The sequence below is a fragment of the Pleurodeles waltl genome, chromosome 2_2, assembly GCF_031143425.1.
Source record: "Pleurodeles waltl isolate 20211129_DDA chromosome 2_2, aPleWal1.hap1.20221129, whole genome shotgun sequence".
In the NCBI taxonomy this organism is placed as follows: domain Eukaryota; kingdom Metazoa; phylum Chordata; class Amphibia; order Caudata; family Salamandridae; genus Pleurodeles; species Pleurodeles waltl.
Genome location: NC_090439.1, coordinates 666,515,875 through 666,534,621, shown reverse-complemented (window position 1 = coordinate 666,534,621; position 18,747 = coordinate 666,515,875). Strand labels below are relative to the sequence as shown.

The following is an 18,747-nucleotide window of genomic DNA, read 5'->3' as shown; positions in this document are numbered from 1 at the left end:
ACCCCATGCTATGCACAGCCCTTTGGCTGTTCGTGGCAGACGTTTGCTGCAGCCTCTCTGGGTGTGAGAATTGGTGTGAGAGGGTGTATCTGGGGGTGAGAGTGGCTGTGAGAGTGTCTGGGTGTGAGAGCGCTTACATCAGTATGTTACTGGTTGCGTCAGTGTGTTTTGGTCTGTGAGTGGGTGCATGAGGGAGTAACTGGGTCTGTGAGTGGGTGTGTGAGAATTTGAGTGGTTTTGTGAGTGGGTGCCTAACTGTCTGAGAGGGTCTGTCAGTGCGTGAGGGTCTGAGTGAGGGCTGTGAGTGGATGCACAAAAGTCTGAGTGTGTCTCTGAGTGGGTCTGTGAGTGGGTGCGTAATTGTGTGAGTGGAAGAACAAGATTGAAAGAGAGAGAGAAAGAGAGTGAAAGGGCCAGAGATAGAGACTTTTTTAGGCTTTCATGTATGGTATACTTGAAATTAGATATTTCTGCAAATGTTTTAAAAAATGTGTTTGTTATTTAATAAGAGTAAGATCACCTTTTACACAAGCCATTAACTTGTTTAACTTTAAAAAAATAAAAAAATAATGGAAACAAGTCTGGCTAGACTCGAACCCTGAATCCTCAGTGTGAAGCTCTGTGACTTTCACACTGAGCTGTTAAATTTTTGCTTCTTATTTTTTTTAAGCCCTTTACGTACTATCTGGGGCTGTGGGGAGGCACTCAACCGCTTCCCCATGGTCCCTACAATTTTTATTTTATTTTATAGTCTGCCCTTTACAGGCTACCTGGGACCGCGGGAGAAGCCTCAAGGCGTCCCCAGCGGTCCCACTGCTTCAGCAAGCAAGGAGCTGCTTTCAGCATGCACGGAACAGGGATGAAAAGTCCACTTTCTGACATTGGGACCTGTTTGACAGTTCCTGCTGCCAGAAACCGGAGTGTTTGCTGCGGCTTGGCAAGCCACATCAAACAGATATGTCCCAGGGTGGGCATCCCAGGACATAGAAGGAGCCGGCTTTTGGGTGTGGTCGTCCCAGGGCAATCACTGGCTCCTCAAGGGGGGCCAAGAGGACCCCTCCAGCTTTGAAGAAGCCCTGGGGAGGTGGTGGTCTCCGGTGCTGCGGGTGGAACCAGACGGCCCCCCCTCACTCCAAAAAATATATATATATGTCCCTGAGATGTGGCCCACCCGGTAGCTTAAAAAATACAAAGCACAGGAGGCTGCATGTCGTTTTTTATTTTACATTTTTGCCGGATCCGCTGCGCATCTGGGTGAAGATTTTTATAAAAATTATTTTTAGCCCTGGTGGGTCCCTTTGGGACATCACCACCAGACCTAAGGGGTCAGGGTGTCTGCCCCCTGGCCCCTTTTCTTTTTTTTATATTTTGTCTGGGACGTGGATGCCGAGTCCCAAGATGGCTGCCAACACTTCCTGGTTGAAGTGTTGGCAGCCAATCAGATCTCAGCACAAGATCAGGAGGGGTCGCAAATTCTTTGTGTCTATAAACATAGACTTTTTTCCCCCCTTAATTTCTCAAAAACTACTAACGGATGGATTTACACCAAAAAAAAGGATTTCTTTCTGGTCCAGGCCAAACCCCCCCCCCCCCCAGACAGATCACCCTGAAACTTTCCAGACAGCAGCCGGTAATATATATATTATATATACATATAAATAAATGTATATATAATCATATTTTTTTTTATTTGAAGAGACTCCCCAACCTGCCCCCCCAACACAGTTTTTATTACTTTAAAAATATTTTGTTTTTGGGAGGGATCCCCCTCCCTTTTTGTAACAGTATCATCCTATTGCTTTACCCTTTATTCCTTTATCCACCCTTAAATCCTAAAAGCACCTTTACCACCCTATACCCTTACCCAACCCTAAGCCCTAAAAGCACCCTTACCACTCAATACCCTTACACACTCCAAACCCTAAAAACACCCTTACCGCCCTTTACCCTTACCCACCCCTAAATCCTAAAACATACTTACCACCCTATTCCATGACCTACCCATAAACCTTAAAACAACTTATATATAAATAAACAAACACACACATACCTTTATACATATGTGCCTTTCGTTGTAAAGGCATGTGTGGTAAAGGCATATGAGTGGTAAAAGGATGCGTGGTAAATGCATGCGTGGTTATGTCATACAGACGAGGGGGTGAGGGAAGAGGGGGGGGGGGTGTGTGTTTGTGTGTGTGCGCGCGCGCGCAAATCCATTATAGTAGGTGAGACCTGAATACATAGGTGGCAGTTTCTGATCTGGTCTAATTTTTTATGGAAAGGACTAAATAGGCTGGCTTTTATGTCTGCATAGAGAAAAGTGGTGCCCTTCACTAAAACTCATTATACAATTTTAATCAGTCTTTCTAATGAAAGGATGGAAAAACGTGCAACCGGGACTGTTAAAACATGTTAAAATCAAAGAACAGTTATAAAAAGAAACTCTGGGAGAAAATATACTAATTTCAAGAATACTCACGAAATATGTAAAAAAAAAATGCTAAGTATCATTGGATGAGTAAGGCCATGTATTGCATGTTACAAATGACTAAATTGCGAAAATAATATTTCAAGCAGGTATACATAATTCTGCTAACGGAAAACCTGGGACTTTTGCCAATGCTTTCTTTCTGTGAAAAAATCAGGCAGCAGGTGTTGAGCAGTTTCATTTGCGGGGTATTTTTCTTAACAATTGAGGTTGAGTGTTTTCAATGTATGGAATTCAAATCAAAGAAACTGATTTTGTGCACAGCTGCAGAGCTTATGCATCAACCATAGAAGGAAAGAGAGATGTAGATGGTGGTCGTTCAGAAGAACATAGTCTACATTTCACTAAAAAAATACATTTTATAAAATTGGAAAATGTAATTGGTGCACTGATGACTGCTTAAAAGAACATGGTGTTTGCGCCAAACTGTGATCATTTGGGGATATACGCAGCACTGAGGGTGCATCACATGTTTTGTATGTTGTACAGAGGAATGTCAAGTGACATGGGGCCAGATGTAGCAAGCAGTTTTGCCCATTCTGTGTCTATGGGAAAATGTGTTCATACATATGGCCCATAATTCCTTAGTTATTTCAGTACGTTTGCGAAAACAGACCTCCTTTTCTGATAACTGTTTTCCAATGTAGAGCGTGAAATGATACAGATTAGCAAAAGGTATGCAAGTATTTAGTGTATATACAAATGGATTAGCGCCTAAATATATTTTACTCTTTGCTTTAACTGTTTCGGTATCAAGCTATATATTGTTTCTATGCAATTCTTTTACTGGTGATATTTTGCTGATAATTATAGTTGTATTACCAGATTACCACAAATGCTTGTAACATAATATTAAAACATTTCTACATCATCATCGCTGTTTTGTCAATCTGTCCCACCAGGATATTTATTCTTTATAAATCATTATTGAACAACAGAATTGAGAAGAGAAAAAATATAGTCAGAGTATATATGTTGGAAAAAACTGAAGCGAAAGATGGGCAGGGGACAGAGATGTTTGAGAGGGGTTACAGTGACATCCAATCTGGATACTATATCATGCACTAGCATACAACTCAAGGGCTATTGTTTATTCTGTGTGATGCCTTCTTCACTCTAACCAGTGAATGAGAAGCTCTGTCGATGTATCCAAAGAGAGTGTCCTATTGGACCGCCATTGTGGTAACAATTCCTTCATGGCACATGGAAGAGTTTAAAAATAAACAAGACTGTAATTTCTCTGGCTCCTGTAAGATTACAGGTGCTATTCGGAATAAATAAACACATAACTTCTTAACTCCTGACCCGTTTCCAGCTCAGTTGTTGCTATGACGTTGTTCCAAAAAGAAATCCTTGTTGGACATGTCTAAATTATGATGATCAATACACTGTGTCTATATTTACAATTCCAAAACATGATAGATTCATATAGTCCATGCTTATACATTCTTTCTAGTGTATACAATAATATAAGCAAATTTTTTCCTGTATCCACCAAATCTTTAAGTCCTTAAACTGCCTTTTATTATTCCTACAGATGGTAAGCATGTTGGATTTCATACATGATGACCCAATACCACCTCCCATTTAGCATAAGTGCAGCTTTGTAGAAGCCTGTTGTGGTGCTAGGTTTTAATCTATGTATATTCCCTGAGAATACCCAATCACCAATGTCTGACAAGATTCACAATATTTTATGAGGTACCTAAATAAATCATTATATCCTCGAACGAATTAAAGGTCATTGGCATCAGTATTCAGGCAAAGTGAGAAAGCATATTCCATCTGAACCTATTTCTTAAGCCTGAGACATAAGGTAATGTGTATTGCTTCCATATGTCGATACATGTTTGTGCATATAGTGAGGGAGTCCAATATATTTCTATAATCCCTGCCAGGCAGGCCTAGTAAGTGAAATATATGTGGGGATTTTCCTATTTTCCTGGATGGCTTGTAAATTTATCACCAATACTTTATCCTGGTCGCCCATTGAATGTTATTCCAGGCTAACCCATGATAGGGGAATGAGCCACATTTTTGCAGTCCACTTTAGTGGCCTGAAAAGTAAGTTTGCTCTATGATGCTTCTTCAGATGACCCAGCGTCCAATGGAGTGCGTAGACTTTTAATAAAAAGAACAGTTGTGTTACACTTATCCCATATAAAAGCATGGAAAGTACAGAGATATATTTGCTTTTAATACAGATTAGTGTCCATTTATTGAAAGTTTGGCTCAATCCATTAGCAGTTCGGGAAACCAGCTATGTTTAATTTAAAAGCCTGTTCTGCAAAGCCTGGGTGCCTTTTAAGGAATTTCAGTTTTATGTTCACACATTTCCAGAGCAGTTGTGAGTTGTACTGAGGCTCATTCTCAGACTTTTCCCACACACATAGATCCCACCTGGATGCTTAAAACAATAAAGGTCCACTCAGAAATTGGAAATACTGACTTACACAAGTTCTGAATTAACAAACACGTATTCAAGTGTAAATGAGTTGTCTTCCTGGTGGACATTTTCATTTGAGTTAGTGCTGCAAACGAGAGGGAAGGGAAGATGAGAGTGGACATGTAAAACCTTTGGCACTCACACCATATTTAGGATATTATGAGATTCCCAAAGAGTCTGCAATGGTTTCCCACCTCAGAATACCTGTAAAATACAAATAATTTTGTAAGTGTTTTGGCAGGGTGGAAAAAGAAGGCAACTTAAAAAGCTTTTATGGGTGTGTAGGCTTAAAGATTTCCCAATGGATAAAAAAACTGAAAAAATGACAGTGCTAATGAGCTGCCTGCCTAAACTATTCGATTTTGCAAGATAGAAACATTGCCTAAATTAGGGTTAAGGATTGAAGAAAAAGGAACTTCTTGACACACAATAAAATCATAAGTCTAACAAAAGAGTAGACTTTTTTCTGATAACTTAGACTTATGATTTTATGCTTTCTGAATCAGGCCGTTTACCCCTCATTAACGACTAAGGCACCTTGCGGAGAATTAAATTAGAACAAAAGCGCTAATCATTTAGATGGTTAAGACTGGCAGAGGTAAACAATTGTTGCTAGAATTGAAGCTCTTATTCACATCTCTTGTATTCTGAAAACATCCTAAATATGTTCCATTTTAATATAGGTCTGACAAAACCTCATACACTTATCTCTGCTTAACCTGCATTGTCTTGTGGGATTAATGTCATCACGCTTCTCTTCAATATTCATGAGGGTAAAGGATGGAGATTTGTAGTCATTTTTTGATTTCAAGAGCAGAGCTGTGCCTTCATTCAAGAACTTGCTTTGGATCTCTGTTGGAGTGCCAGTTCTGATTTTTCATTGTTACCGCAAGAACAGGTGTCCCTTAACTTTCCATATTCCAAAGGCTTTAGGTGTTACATAGTCATGTCCATGTCATGTGAATCCTGAGTCTAATTTGTCAGCATCAGTTGCCTACGTTTTCCAAATGATGTATCACTGAAATGTGCACGTAAGTGGGTCTTGTTTTCTTTGGCCATAATTTGTTAAAGGTGGGGACCCCCGCTGCTGATGGTCTGTGTGGTGCTGGGTCATCGTGTAAAGCTCTTATTGGTGAGGCCAGTGTGCAACTCGCAAGTCAAAAGTTCGAAATGACGGTGGACCCGCTCAGCCTTTCTGCTACTATGGTTGATAAGAAGCTTACATAGGCAAATAATTACAGTTGCTAATCATTGTTGATTACGGGTGGCTCTGATGTGAGTCCGGAACGCCCCTTTTTATTTAATATTTATTTCTCTTCTATGTGGTTGTGCAGTTCAGCAAGTCTTTCCTCAGTCCAGACTGCAGTACGCATCCTTGATGCACACACAGAACAGGCCATTTCTGTTTTTGTTGTAACAGATTGCGGATGAAACTGGACCATTTGTATCTGTGCCTGCCGCAATTACCGCGGCACTAATTACCCGACATTTCCGACAACCAGGGTCAATAGGAATGACAATAACCGCATGCAAGGCGGGACGTGCAGACGCGCGTGACACTATTTGTCAACATGTCTACTGAACCAGTGTAACATGTCTCAGTCCCCTGTTTCACAGTTGTGGCAGGAGAGCGGGCCCAGTCGCCGACTGTTGCTGACTGTTTGTGCTTATTTCCTTTGCAGTTTGACGGTGAGAACATGTACATGAGCATGACGGAGCCAAGTCAGGACTACGTGCCAGCAAACCAGGTGGGTTAATTAATCTTCGCTGCCGTGTTTCAAATTGTAATTAAGCATATTCACACAGTTGTGTTGCAAATGAGTGGCACTATCAGTAACTGCTGCAATCAGGAATAATCATAATTTATAAACAAAGTGCTTAAGCCTTGTTTCCAGTTAATGAGATAGAGCCGATAAAGCGCGCGAGTTGGCGCGCGCTGAAAGAGACTACCTTGCTTCCGCTCCAGAATGCAAGCAGCTGGTTTACCAGCATGATCGTTCCTAAGCAGTTGTTTTACCTTTAGGAAATAAAGTCTTCGCAGGTGCGGCTTATCTTTCTTTCCAACTGCAGACAAGTTAATCACTGTAAACTGAACGTGTCAAACAGAGGTGTTCACTGCGAATGCCTCAGCCAGTGGCTGTGTCAGTTTATACAGTCCTAACACAAACCATATGGCCATGCCTCCTTGCCAAGAGTGAGCCGGTGTGCAGACATCATAGTCCTCATGAAGCCCAGGTACAAGGTTCCTTTGTGTGGCCAGTGGTGGCTAGCGAACCAAAGGCCTACTACTCACTGGTGGCCATTTTATATTGGGCGCAGAAACATATAGAGCGACCCGGCAGTGTGACTCAGTGGGGTTGACTTCATGATGGGAGATTAGCTAACTTGTAAGCCGCCATTGTGAACATCGCCCAGGCTTGTAATGATCGAAAGACAGCACACATCCTTTGTATGAAACATGATAGCGGCGTATATGTATGTTCTAACAGCTGGAACATGTGTTAAAATGATCACGGAGTCATTAGAAAAATGCAGATAATAGTAAATGCCCAGGGCACTGTGGCTGTCTTTCCAGAGGCCCTCCTTCTATGATCATCTTCATCTATGTGCTGCTGCATGCTCTTGTTTTTAGTTTGTCCCGGCATTTCTCAGAGAAGCATACTTAATACCATGAAACTTACAAGAGTTCATATATTTAAATACAATTTAAATATTATATTGTAACCCATTTATAAATATATGCAGTTAATCGAGGCTGCAATGTAATTCAGCTCTGTCACACATCTCTTGCATCTTGATCATGCAGTAAGTACAGAAATGTGGTATATACTGAAAATTTTACAATGTTTGATGATTTTGCAAACGTCTTCAGAATGTACACCATATTTACACATTTAGATTTTTGAAGTTATTAGTGTCAAAGTTTAACAAATGGTGTGTTAATAGGCATTAGCCACAGGTGCCTTTCTTGAATGAAAACTATACATGAATCTTCTTAAAGAAAAACAAGAATACATTTAGCATTTAGGTATAATGTATAAGCTTTGATGTAAGAGCACTTCTCTTGTTTTAGATAATTTTATAGGCAGGCAATAGTTCTTTGATGGAGTTTGACTAATTATTACAATCTTTCAATGGATTAATGCGGCCCCAGATTAAAGACTTCGCCTCTGCTTCCTTGATCTACCAGTCAGAATGTTGACAAGATATCCCACCAGAGACTTGCTTGAGAATCAGGGCTTGGCTATAAACAGTGGTGTGTACGGAAGGATGCTGCTACATTTTTGCATGGCCCGTAGATTCCATTGGTCAACCCAGAGCCAGTCAGTTTATATTTAGTTGCATTTCTTGTTGAAAAGAAAAGAACATTTTGTTCACAGTGCACAGTTGACAGAAGCTAACGCGGTCTACCAACTTTTATTCAGTAGGTCGTGCCACTTCTATATCCAGAGCAGCATCCTATCATCAGTGTAAACCCCCATACATCAGGTTGGTGTTACAAAATGCATTGTCAATTTGGAATGCCTTTACCTGGGTAAAACACAACAGACATAGCTGCAATGCCAGAGCATCAAGGTAAAACTGTTATTAATAAGTCTCCTGATGATTTATAACTCAAAGATCAGCTGTAAATATATTTTTGGAAACCCAACCATTTTTCTCCTAATGTCAGCTTATCAGTTCTGAAAATTCACACATTTGCGTCTCAAATACACATTTTTTAATTTTGCCTTCCATATGTTCAACAAAGAAAAAGCTTTAAATTTAGTAAGTGGGGCTGCACACAGGAGAGATAGCTTACGAGCTACTCCTTAGAGAAGCCTGGATTGGAGTAGGACCGTTTAGTAAGTGGATGCTTCATATGCAAGTTAAAAAGATAATGAACAGGAACAGCGACTGTGTAGATAGTGGAGGTACTTAAAAAATAGGCACTAGCAGGAACAGGACTAATGACTACCTGGATGCTTTAGGTCCACAGAGTCGACACTGGAACAGGACTTGTGTAACTATGTGGATGCTGCGTGTACATTTTGAATAGGCAGTGGAGCAGCACCAGTTAATATGTGAATTCTAAAGCTACGCACTGAATAGGCATTGAACATGACTATTATGTAGATTCTGAAGATGTATTTTTGAGGGAAAGACTTAGAACAAACATTGGCAATGCTAATATAACTGGCTTTTAACTGAATCTGCCTCTTAAGCCTGAGATAAGGTTAGGCGATCAGTAAGTAAACAAACGTGCACTGTGCCACTCATTCATCCATTCATACAACTACTGAGTCATTCTTAGATTCACTCACTTACAAATCCACAATAACATAGGTAGTCAAACTCAATAGCCATGAAAGATCAATTGAAGGAAGAAAAGTAGAAAAAATATTATACCACCTAAACTTGCAGGGCATGTGCTTGAAATCCAAAATTAAACATAGCAGCAGGTGGATGTCTTGCAGTGGTATTATACATGTACTGTTGGTCTAAAGTTCCAAAATAACTGCAACGTGTTTAAGCAACGTGTTGGCCATCTTGGAACAAAAAGCAATGATACAATATGCACAATCCCATTCCAAGGTAGGCTGCTGAGTAAACATCACACTGCGTGACCATCTTCAAATGCTAAAGTTTATAGTGCATCACTGCTTTACTGATCCAGGGTGACCAACATAACGCTTCTAAACATGGTGGCTTCTTCAAAATGTAAAATAATAATAGACTCCAGACAATACCATTTTAGTATGGCCCCCTAGTTTGGAAATAGCAGCAAGTGAACAGCCCCATAGGCTTGATTGAAGATCTGCCAGACGATGATTTAAGAAAAAGGGTGAATGAAATGAAAGGGGACTATAAAAGGAAAAATAAAAATAACGGACTGGTCATCGGCCCAGACACTGAAGCACACTTATTTTAATGTACACATGAGAGATGGAAACTGCTGTTACTTGCACAGTAATAGAACCAAAGGCAGAAATGGGCCAACCCACGCAATGCACGTCCATAGGTGAAACCAGGAATTGAATTACACTCACACGAACGGAAAGGAAGTGTATCCAAAGATACTCTCTGAATGTATATGCCTGGGAGACAATTGTACCTGCCTGGCCCTCTTAAGAGGTGTTAGCAGGTGTCAAAGGAAATAACCAACACCAAAATCCTTGCATACTACCGTAATCTGTGCTATTCCATGTAACATCATGCCTATCTACAGGTATCAACTCAGTGTAATAGGAATTCACCCTTAAATGTCTCTTTGCTTTTGCATATGGTTGTCATAATAAATAGGTAAATTCTTCTGATTTTGTTGTAATTTTTCATAATAAACAGACCATTTATATGGTGTCTGACACCATTTTTCCAGACGAAACATTCAAGCCTACATCGTTTATCATTGACCCATCACCATAACCAACTCAGGCATACTATTGTGAGCATAAACTTTCCAACAACATAACCTTCAAGTATACAGTCATAAAATTAGAAATATATACAAAATTAGAGTTGGCCAAATGTATACAACTGTTCATGAGAATAATAAGGATTTTCAGAGTGCAAAACTTCTATCCTTACAGGTTTGTTGGAGAGGCAAACACCACAAGACCGTTTACCTGTAATAGCAATCTTTCCCCACAGGTTTGTCACAGTGGGTACTCACCATCAAGTGCTTAGCCTACTATGGTAATCTCTGGGGTTCTGTCTAACAAAATTCCTATCTAAGGCCTTTAACTGTGTTTGATTAGAATCCACCATTACGTGCCTTCTGGGTTTAACTTAGGCTTTTTAAGCCTATTGTCTTTGTCATACATTTTCATGATAAAAAGGTAGGTGTTTTGGTTTATGACATAACTTATCAGGCCTTTAACCTTTATTCTTGACATTTCACCATTACCAGTCCAGACTTAGTATAACAAGCATAATCTTGCCTTGAAGGCAGTCATCAGACAGAGAGCAAAATTACAAACGTGTATAAAAGTATATTTGGCAGAACAATATACAGCCCCCCTAAAGAAGGTCAACCAAGTATTATCCCACATGTCTTCTACTTTTAGGGTTTATTCAATGAGTGACAAACACCAAGATCCTTACCATCAAAATCTGTACCCAATAACATGTGGGTTGAGCCCTGCCCCTTTTTTCAGCAGCACTCCCTAAATCTCTTTTTGTGTTTATAACATTAGGTCCAACGACAGCTGGCCTGTCAAACCAGACCCAAAAAGGAAGTTTGTATTCCATATAAGACTAAAATGAAGAGTTAGTTTTGCTCAGGCAAAGCACATGCTATTATTAGATCTTTTTTCTAACCATTAATCCAAAAACTGTACTGACAAGCTTAGAATTACTATTAGATTAAAGCAACCTGGTATCATCTCATTTATGCCTTAAGGGTATTGAAGTGCAAGGGCTAATTGAATTTGTTGGAAACAGTGGAAACAGACACTCGGGGAATGATTGCTGTTATAAAACAGCTGCTACCTTTCGGGGAATGATTGTCTCTTAAATAGTTTCAAATTAAAGAATACATAGTTACATCATATATCTTACATGTTTGTCCTCTAGATTGGGTGTTTTGTCAGCCTGACTCATGAATCGAATTGGCAGTGATGCTGTTTCAGACCGTCAGATTAGATATTATGCAGCGTTTGGTCGGGGTCAAAACCTCTGTGGTACTGGCAGGCCGTTTTAACCAAAACGCAAGCTTGTGTTATTTTCGATGATTTTTCCGTGTGTATTCGCGCCAAGGTGTCAGCCATCTTAGGACAAAGCAGCAACCAAAAAGCAATTATCACCATAGGCTTTATGCTTGCCTGGAGCCTGAACGATAGAATCCCACTACAAAGCATGTATGTTTCAGTTTTAGTCAGCAAGGCCAAGAATGATATTAAACGTCGAGAGGGTTCTTGGCAAATTTCTCCAGGTTATACAATGTTTTCCCAAAAAGTTGTGAGCTGACGCAAGTTATCGGAGTCTTTTTTCAGAGTAAGATGGAGCACAGCTTCTTACAACTTTAATTTTTCCTCTGTGATCTGGCAATATAGTCCTAAATCACAACCTGTAATACACTGAAATTGGAATTAAATCCCCTCATCTGGTGCAAAGTGTCCTCCTACATCGGACATCACAAGCAGCTGTCAGTCTCGGGGCCTTGAAAAGCACTTTCTATGTGAGTCCGTTTTCCCTCAAATGCACTCACGACCACTTCAACACATATAATAGTAATTTAAATCCTTAGAGAGTAACGTTGAAATTAGTAAGCATGCTGGATGAATGCAGGACAGATTTTAGTATCTTCTTTATAGAAATGTAATGCCTTGCACAGTTAGTTTTACAAGAGGACTCGAGATCAACCGGGCACCATCGCTGCACTCGTGGCCTTTTATTTAAGCAGTCCTTTCTTGAAGACTTAGGGGGTTATTCTAACTTTGGAGGAGTGTTAATCCGTCCCAAAAGTGACGGTAAAGTGACGGATATACCACCAGCCGTATTACGAGTTCCATAGGATATAATGGACTCGTAATACGGCTGGTGGTAAATCCGTCACTTTTCCGTCACTTTTGGGACGGATTAACACCTCCTCCAAAGTTAGAATAACCCCCTTAGTCTTAACTCACTCCAGTGTAACCAGTGAGACTAACACACCTGAAAAACATGACTTGTTTAGCAAAGTTCAAGATGATAAAAGTACAGTCTCTGGTATTTGAAGTGCTCAATTACTACAAAGAATACCAAAACGAGGAGTTGTAGTGCTCTGAGGTGTAAAGTTAGACCTCCCATGAGCCTCCAACCCAAACTCCGAAATAATTTTAGTAAGATGTTGCAATATCTGCTGAGGTGCATACGTTCTGTTTATTTACAAAAACATTATTTTAGCATTAGTGGTCTTGAATCGTATTGCTAATAATTACATGGAAGTCACGCTAGCCTTTGGAAATCTAGGACTTGTGAAGTCAATTTATAGGTCATACCGCACACATAAAATGTGAAGGAAAGTGCTACTTGCGTGTTGATGTCCTTTATAGTTTCTACCAGTCAAATGCATCTTACATATTATTTTCGTTTTTGGTACCACAGGGAACAGGGCTAGAGGAACATCCTGCTTCCTTTCTTTCTGGCGATCTTATTTTCTTTTTTACCATCTTTCTTACAATAAGCCTTACAATATTTCCTTTTGCCATTCTCTTTCTGTTACTCCATTAGCCTCTTGCTTAGTTTTTCTTGTCATTTTCATAATTTTTCTTTATTTCTATAAAGTGGTTGCTACCTCTTGGACCCCTGCCACAGCTTTGTTGTGGTATCTTCATTCCTGCGATTTCCACAAATCAAAGGCAAGAACAAGCCATAAAAACAGCTATTCTGACCATCACTGGATTACTTCAGCTGGGCGTTTTGCCAAAGAAGCCAGATGCTGAGTATGGCCCTTAATCAAGCATTGACCAACAGCGCTATCATAACTGTGCACCGTAGCTCAAGTAGAATGAGTCGCAGAAAGAGTTTGTGTTGGTCTACTAATCCACGGTAAATTTAGATTATGTGAAAAAGACCTCCTTTATACCACATACATAGAATGCATTGCTCATTGTCACCACCAGCAAACATCCAGGCTTTGCTACATTTTTGGATGGGAATCAGTAGGAATCTGACCCGGATCACGTCTTAGCTGCTTCTGTTGGTTAAAGGAGACAAGAGATATGAACGTGGAGCTGTCATTAGATTTTTACAAATGATGTATTTCAAAGATTTTTGTATTGAATTCATTGAAGGCTTCAAGACACCACTGGGTTCTAATGAGTACCTTTTAGGATGCTTTGAAAAATCCTTAAGTCTCTGCTGTATCTCATTTATAAGGCTAGCTGTAAAGTAGATAAGGATCTAATCTGAATGAGTCTTGCTTATTTCTTCCTCTGTCACAGCATTTAAACTGCCCTGAGTTGTACTCCAGATCTAGCTCACCATTTCAGGTATTGGCCTTTCAGATTGTTGTTCACCTCAAAAGCACAAACTCTAACACAATGTGTGCTTGTGTAACTGCCTATGGGAGTTTAGAAAGCTGGCCAAACTCCTGAACTGAGTCTTGTCCATTTAGTTGAAGAGGCATCCCGGGAATGATGCATACCCATTACCTTGTGCCAGCATTAGTTTGTCTGAGAGCATTTTCAAGATGGATTCAACTGTGGGAGCAGGCAATTTATGATATAAACCATAAAAGGCGTTGGACAGTGCTGCCACCTTGGTCTTCAAATGTGTTAATTGGCATTTATGACTGCCTCTTGCCATCAACGACATGCCTTTATAGCCATAGCGGGGTGAGTGTCCAATCCAGTGTTTCTCAATGGGCCATCAGTTCCTAGGTTTTAAGTTACTACTCAAGTTTTTTGCTTTATAGAACAACAGGTCGCATTTCGCATTATAGCTGTTTAAGGCCTGCAGCTGACATAGTCCTGTTGAGGTCTAAGCAAGATTAAGGTGTAATCAGCATGCTGGATTAGATTTATATTTGAAATCAACTCTTGAGCTTCCTTATTAGGGGCACTCTGGCCCCCACAGAGCCTCAGAGTCCTTCAGAGCTGTGAATCTGAGAAACATTATAATTGTATTTTTGCTGGTGCACCATTATGAGTGTGCACTTGAAAGGATGTTCATAAGCCACAACGCCAGACCATATTCAAGAGGCTACAGGGCATGTGGCTCTACTGGATCACAACCATGGTGCATGAGGTCACTTGCTGGTGTGCTGGGCTGCATCCTACTATGGCTCTGCCAACTCGGCTAACACCCTTTCCACTCTTGACTGTCAGGGGAGTGAGGATGAGCAGTCAAAGGCTTTTCAGAGAGGAAGTACTGTAGGCCTTGCCAGGAACATCTGAGCTTCTCCTCTTGTACAGTCTCCGCCCTCCTACAACATCAGACACACTTCTTCCCTCGCTCAACGTGCAGGCAGGCTTGTAGACTCAAGGCAGACCCCCAGCTCTTCCAGCAGAAAGTGTAGACTTCGGGTGATGTCCCCTCACCTCTAGGAGACTGGCTGTCATGCAGACTCCAGCACTGGTCACACAGAAATGCTTTGAATACTTTTCAAAGCATTCCTTTCCTTGGTCTTGAAGAAATTGGAACTGAAACAAAGTGGGGTGGTTTGGATCCCACTTTTATATACATTTTTTAGAACAGAATATGGATCCAATGTCTAGAGTTTCAGAACTTGTTCAAATTGATTTTCTTCAAATGTCATTTTCCGACTGTCCCATAGACACAGCCTTTTTGCCAGGTAATGATGGCTATAAGTAGAAGTATACATACAAGAACACAGGGAAGTATAAAGTATTTGAACCTGGCAGTCAACAGCCTCCTTGAAGTATTAATCAAGAACAGACAAAAGGACACACCTTGCTTAGTAACTTCCTAACATTGAACAACAGAAACTGCAGTCCTCTCCTAATCCCTATCATCTACCAAATAGTAGAGTTCAGGAAGAAATAATCAGCTGGCCGTTTCTAACAAATATTTAACTGAATTTCGAAGAGTAGCTCTGTGTTCATGCTCCCTCACTTCAATGTTTGGGTGTCCGGCCACAAGAATGTAGTCCACATACTTTCACTCTCTGGGGAAACTGCATCCAACCTACATTGTGTGCCAATGCTAAATAGTGAACATCCGGACAGAGGACTCAGACTCTCACCACACAGAGGCCTACCACTGTACTTGTGCTACACACTCATCACACATACATAAACTTGACATGCACAAGGAATGTCAGCTCAAGGATCTGACGGTCGCTTAACAGCGGAACATTATATGACAATAGTTGGTTCACTACCCTCTCCCCAAACAGATAAAAAATGCTGGTCACACTAATGATCTATAAAAAACCCAGTGCACTCTTACTCACACTTTATGTAATTCATCCAGGGTGTAGACAGTCCTATTCCCTCTATAGGGGCATGACTTTGACGCCCTTCAAGGTGAGAGGACAAGTTCAATGCCTCACATTTCAAGGAACAGGTTTAGTCCTTTGCGCAACACTGAAAATTAGCATGATACCAGGGCCAAATAAAAAGTCTGGATATTAGTTCACAAGCAGTTTGGCATTCAGGGCAGGGGAACACACAAATTCACCATTCACAAGACAAGTCATAACATATCTACTCTATAATTCTTTCTTGAGTCAGGTAGATAACTAGCAAAAAGAGACTGGATCCGAATAGCGTACAACACAGCACACCTAATAAATACATTCGTTCATATGTTTCTTCTTGAGTTCTCAGCATCTTTGAATCAGTTGTTTCTGAGTGAGGATCATTGGCCCATCTGAAGGAAAGCCAATAAAAGGCACAGAAAGCAGCAAAGGTTTACAGGTATAACCTCCCTGTGCAGTCTTGTTAGTGAGTCTCCAAGCCCCACCTTCATGCAGTTTGACTGCATTCTCATTGTATTGGTACTCGACACATCATGATTTCTAACAGAAGTTCAACGATGATGACAGATAAGAAATACCAGTGACATTTAGACTTTACATTCGTTTTACATTTACAAGTGCCTGTATGAATTGTGTTGAAAGTTGTGTCATGATCCATTATGCACAGCTCCTCTGCAACATCTTTCTGAACAATGCCTTTGAAGCTAAGAACACAAGGCCCCCTTTCTGTCATATATTTCCAAAGATTACCTCTCCGCGACAACAAAACAGTGCAAATCTACCAGTAGCAATTTCGGTATTCGCCTTGCAAACATTATCAAAGCCATATTCCACTTCATCAAACCAGCATGACACTCACTGATAAATGTATTCGTTTTAGTGTGTGTTCTTTTAGGTACTAAAACTAGTGAAATTACTCCCATTCTAAAAATAAATGAATAAACAAAAAAGGTTAGGTCCCAACTTCCTTTCCAAAAGTATACCTATTTCCATCCGTCCCTGGTTTGGGAATGCAATTGAGAGGTTTTTTTCTAATCAGTCTCCGGTATCAATGAAGAACACCTGCTTGTGCACTATACGTTGATTTTTGGCACTGACTGGGACATCGAACAGCCTCTCTTAATATTCTGGATGTTGTACATTGCGCCCTGGATGGGAAGGCTCTCTGCGTTCTACTCCGTTTCTCAGGCAACTTCGACATAGTTGATTACCACAGGCCAATATCAACTCTGGAGCACAACTTTATTGTGGCCAAGTGTTCAATTGGTTCTCCTCTTTTAAAACCAATCAGTATCAATTGATGAATCAGAAAGCACACTTCTCAAAGAGCAGCAGTGCTGTGTGATGTTGCTCAGGGCTCTCTAGCACTCACCCAGTTGGTTCAATTTGTACTTTGATTGAGTTTGATATTTGAGGGGAAAGTAATATCCGTTAACTAATACATGGACATTCATACGCCTACATCAGCACAGTTTGGACCCCAGTTAAGTAATACAATTGTGTACCTCTGCCTGCGTGCAATGTATCTAATTATGAGGATATTCATGCAATTGCTTATTGTGTTTGGATCTACCTTTGGACCTTGTAACAGACCTTTCTCTGCTTTATCAAATCTCTCTGCCTCTGCAACAGCTAGTCCTCCATCAGCAACAGTATTTTCAATATGTCGCACTCTACAGCAAAGTGTACAGGTTCTCCTTCAGCTAATGAAAAATATGGGCAGCCTCAGCTCTCCATTTTCTATACCGTCTACCCTTAACCTGCAAAGTCTGCACTTGTTACTACTGAGCAATGACTTGTCCTGCTATACGTTACTCCTTCACATGAATATCCAGGAAATGATACTTTGGGCGTTTCCTGTGATGCTCACCTGTCAGCTAGTGATGCAGAAACTATTTTGTTAGGCTGGGCCACTCGTCCCAGTATTATTAGTCACCCTGAATTATAAAGTGAAAATGTCTCCTAATTCAACATTTGCATCTCCTTGTCCCTTCTTATAACACTATCCCCTAGGTTACAGGATTTTGAGCATGCCATCACCAGCAGAGCTCAGATAAATAAATCTAGTTTCTTCACAAACTAGCAGGTAAACCTTTCTACTAGTGCTCCATTCAGATCAAAACATTTATGACCTAAGCATAGTATCATCTGCCATACAATTTCCAATTATGGTGAATTAAACGAAGTTATATTGTAGCATGCCCCTACATTTATAGCAATCTTATTTGACGTATACAAATAAACATGTTATTATAGCATGTTGTGTCTGACTCTTTATATGAGTGTAAGAAATCCAAACGCAGAAGGTAGTTAATGTCAAACTGGACCTGCCAAGCAGTAAGGAATTTTGAGAAATGGTCTGTGCACAGATGTAATCTGGCTGATCAGGTTCCCACTGGAAAGCACCTGTGTTTGGAATGCTTTTGAGCTTGTACGTGGGGCTTTCACTTGAAGAAACCGAGATCTTGCAACCAAAGTCACCATTTCAGCTGTAGCCTGTCCTTGTCAGGTGAAACAAGTGACCTAAGTGAGTCTGGGGTTTTCAACAAAATAACATTATTCAGTAATTTACAGCACAGACTGAAGAGGCATGGAATCCAGACTAGGAGGTGAAATGGAAAATGGAATTGATTTCCACTTTAAATCAGTTGTTGTGTTATGTATTTCTGGAAATAGGACCTTAACTCTATGAAATCCTTCACCCTTTGAACATCACCAGTTACTTAATTATATCCCAGTTATTTCCCACCTTGACCACCCTGATGACTGATGTTCTCTATGTGACATTAATCATTCGACAACTTCTTCAGACATATGCTGTATGACTGTAGGATATTTTCTAAATTTAACTTTTAAATGTCCAGAGTCTGCCCTCAACATGTTACATTTCCCCCGAAAATATCAAAT

The 18,747-nt window shown here is 40.4% G+C and overlaps 1 protein-coding gene across 1 annotated transcript in view; it reads left to right on the top strand.

Annotated features, from left to right (window-relative positions):
* TOX (thymocyte selection associated high mobility group box) overlaps positions 1–18,747 on the top strand; it is a 308,168-nt gene that overhangs the window by 132,742 nt on the left and 156,679 nt on the right. The window contains exon 2 of the mRNA XM_069220230.1: positions 6,617–6,682. Coding sequence (XP_069076331.1) covers positions 6,617–6,682 — 66 coding nt within the window. The remainder of the gene's footprint in view (positions 1–6,616; positions 6,683–18,747) is intronic.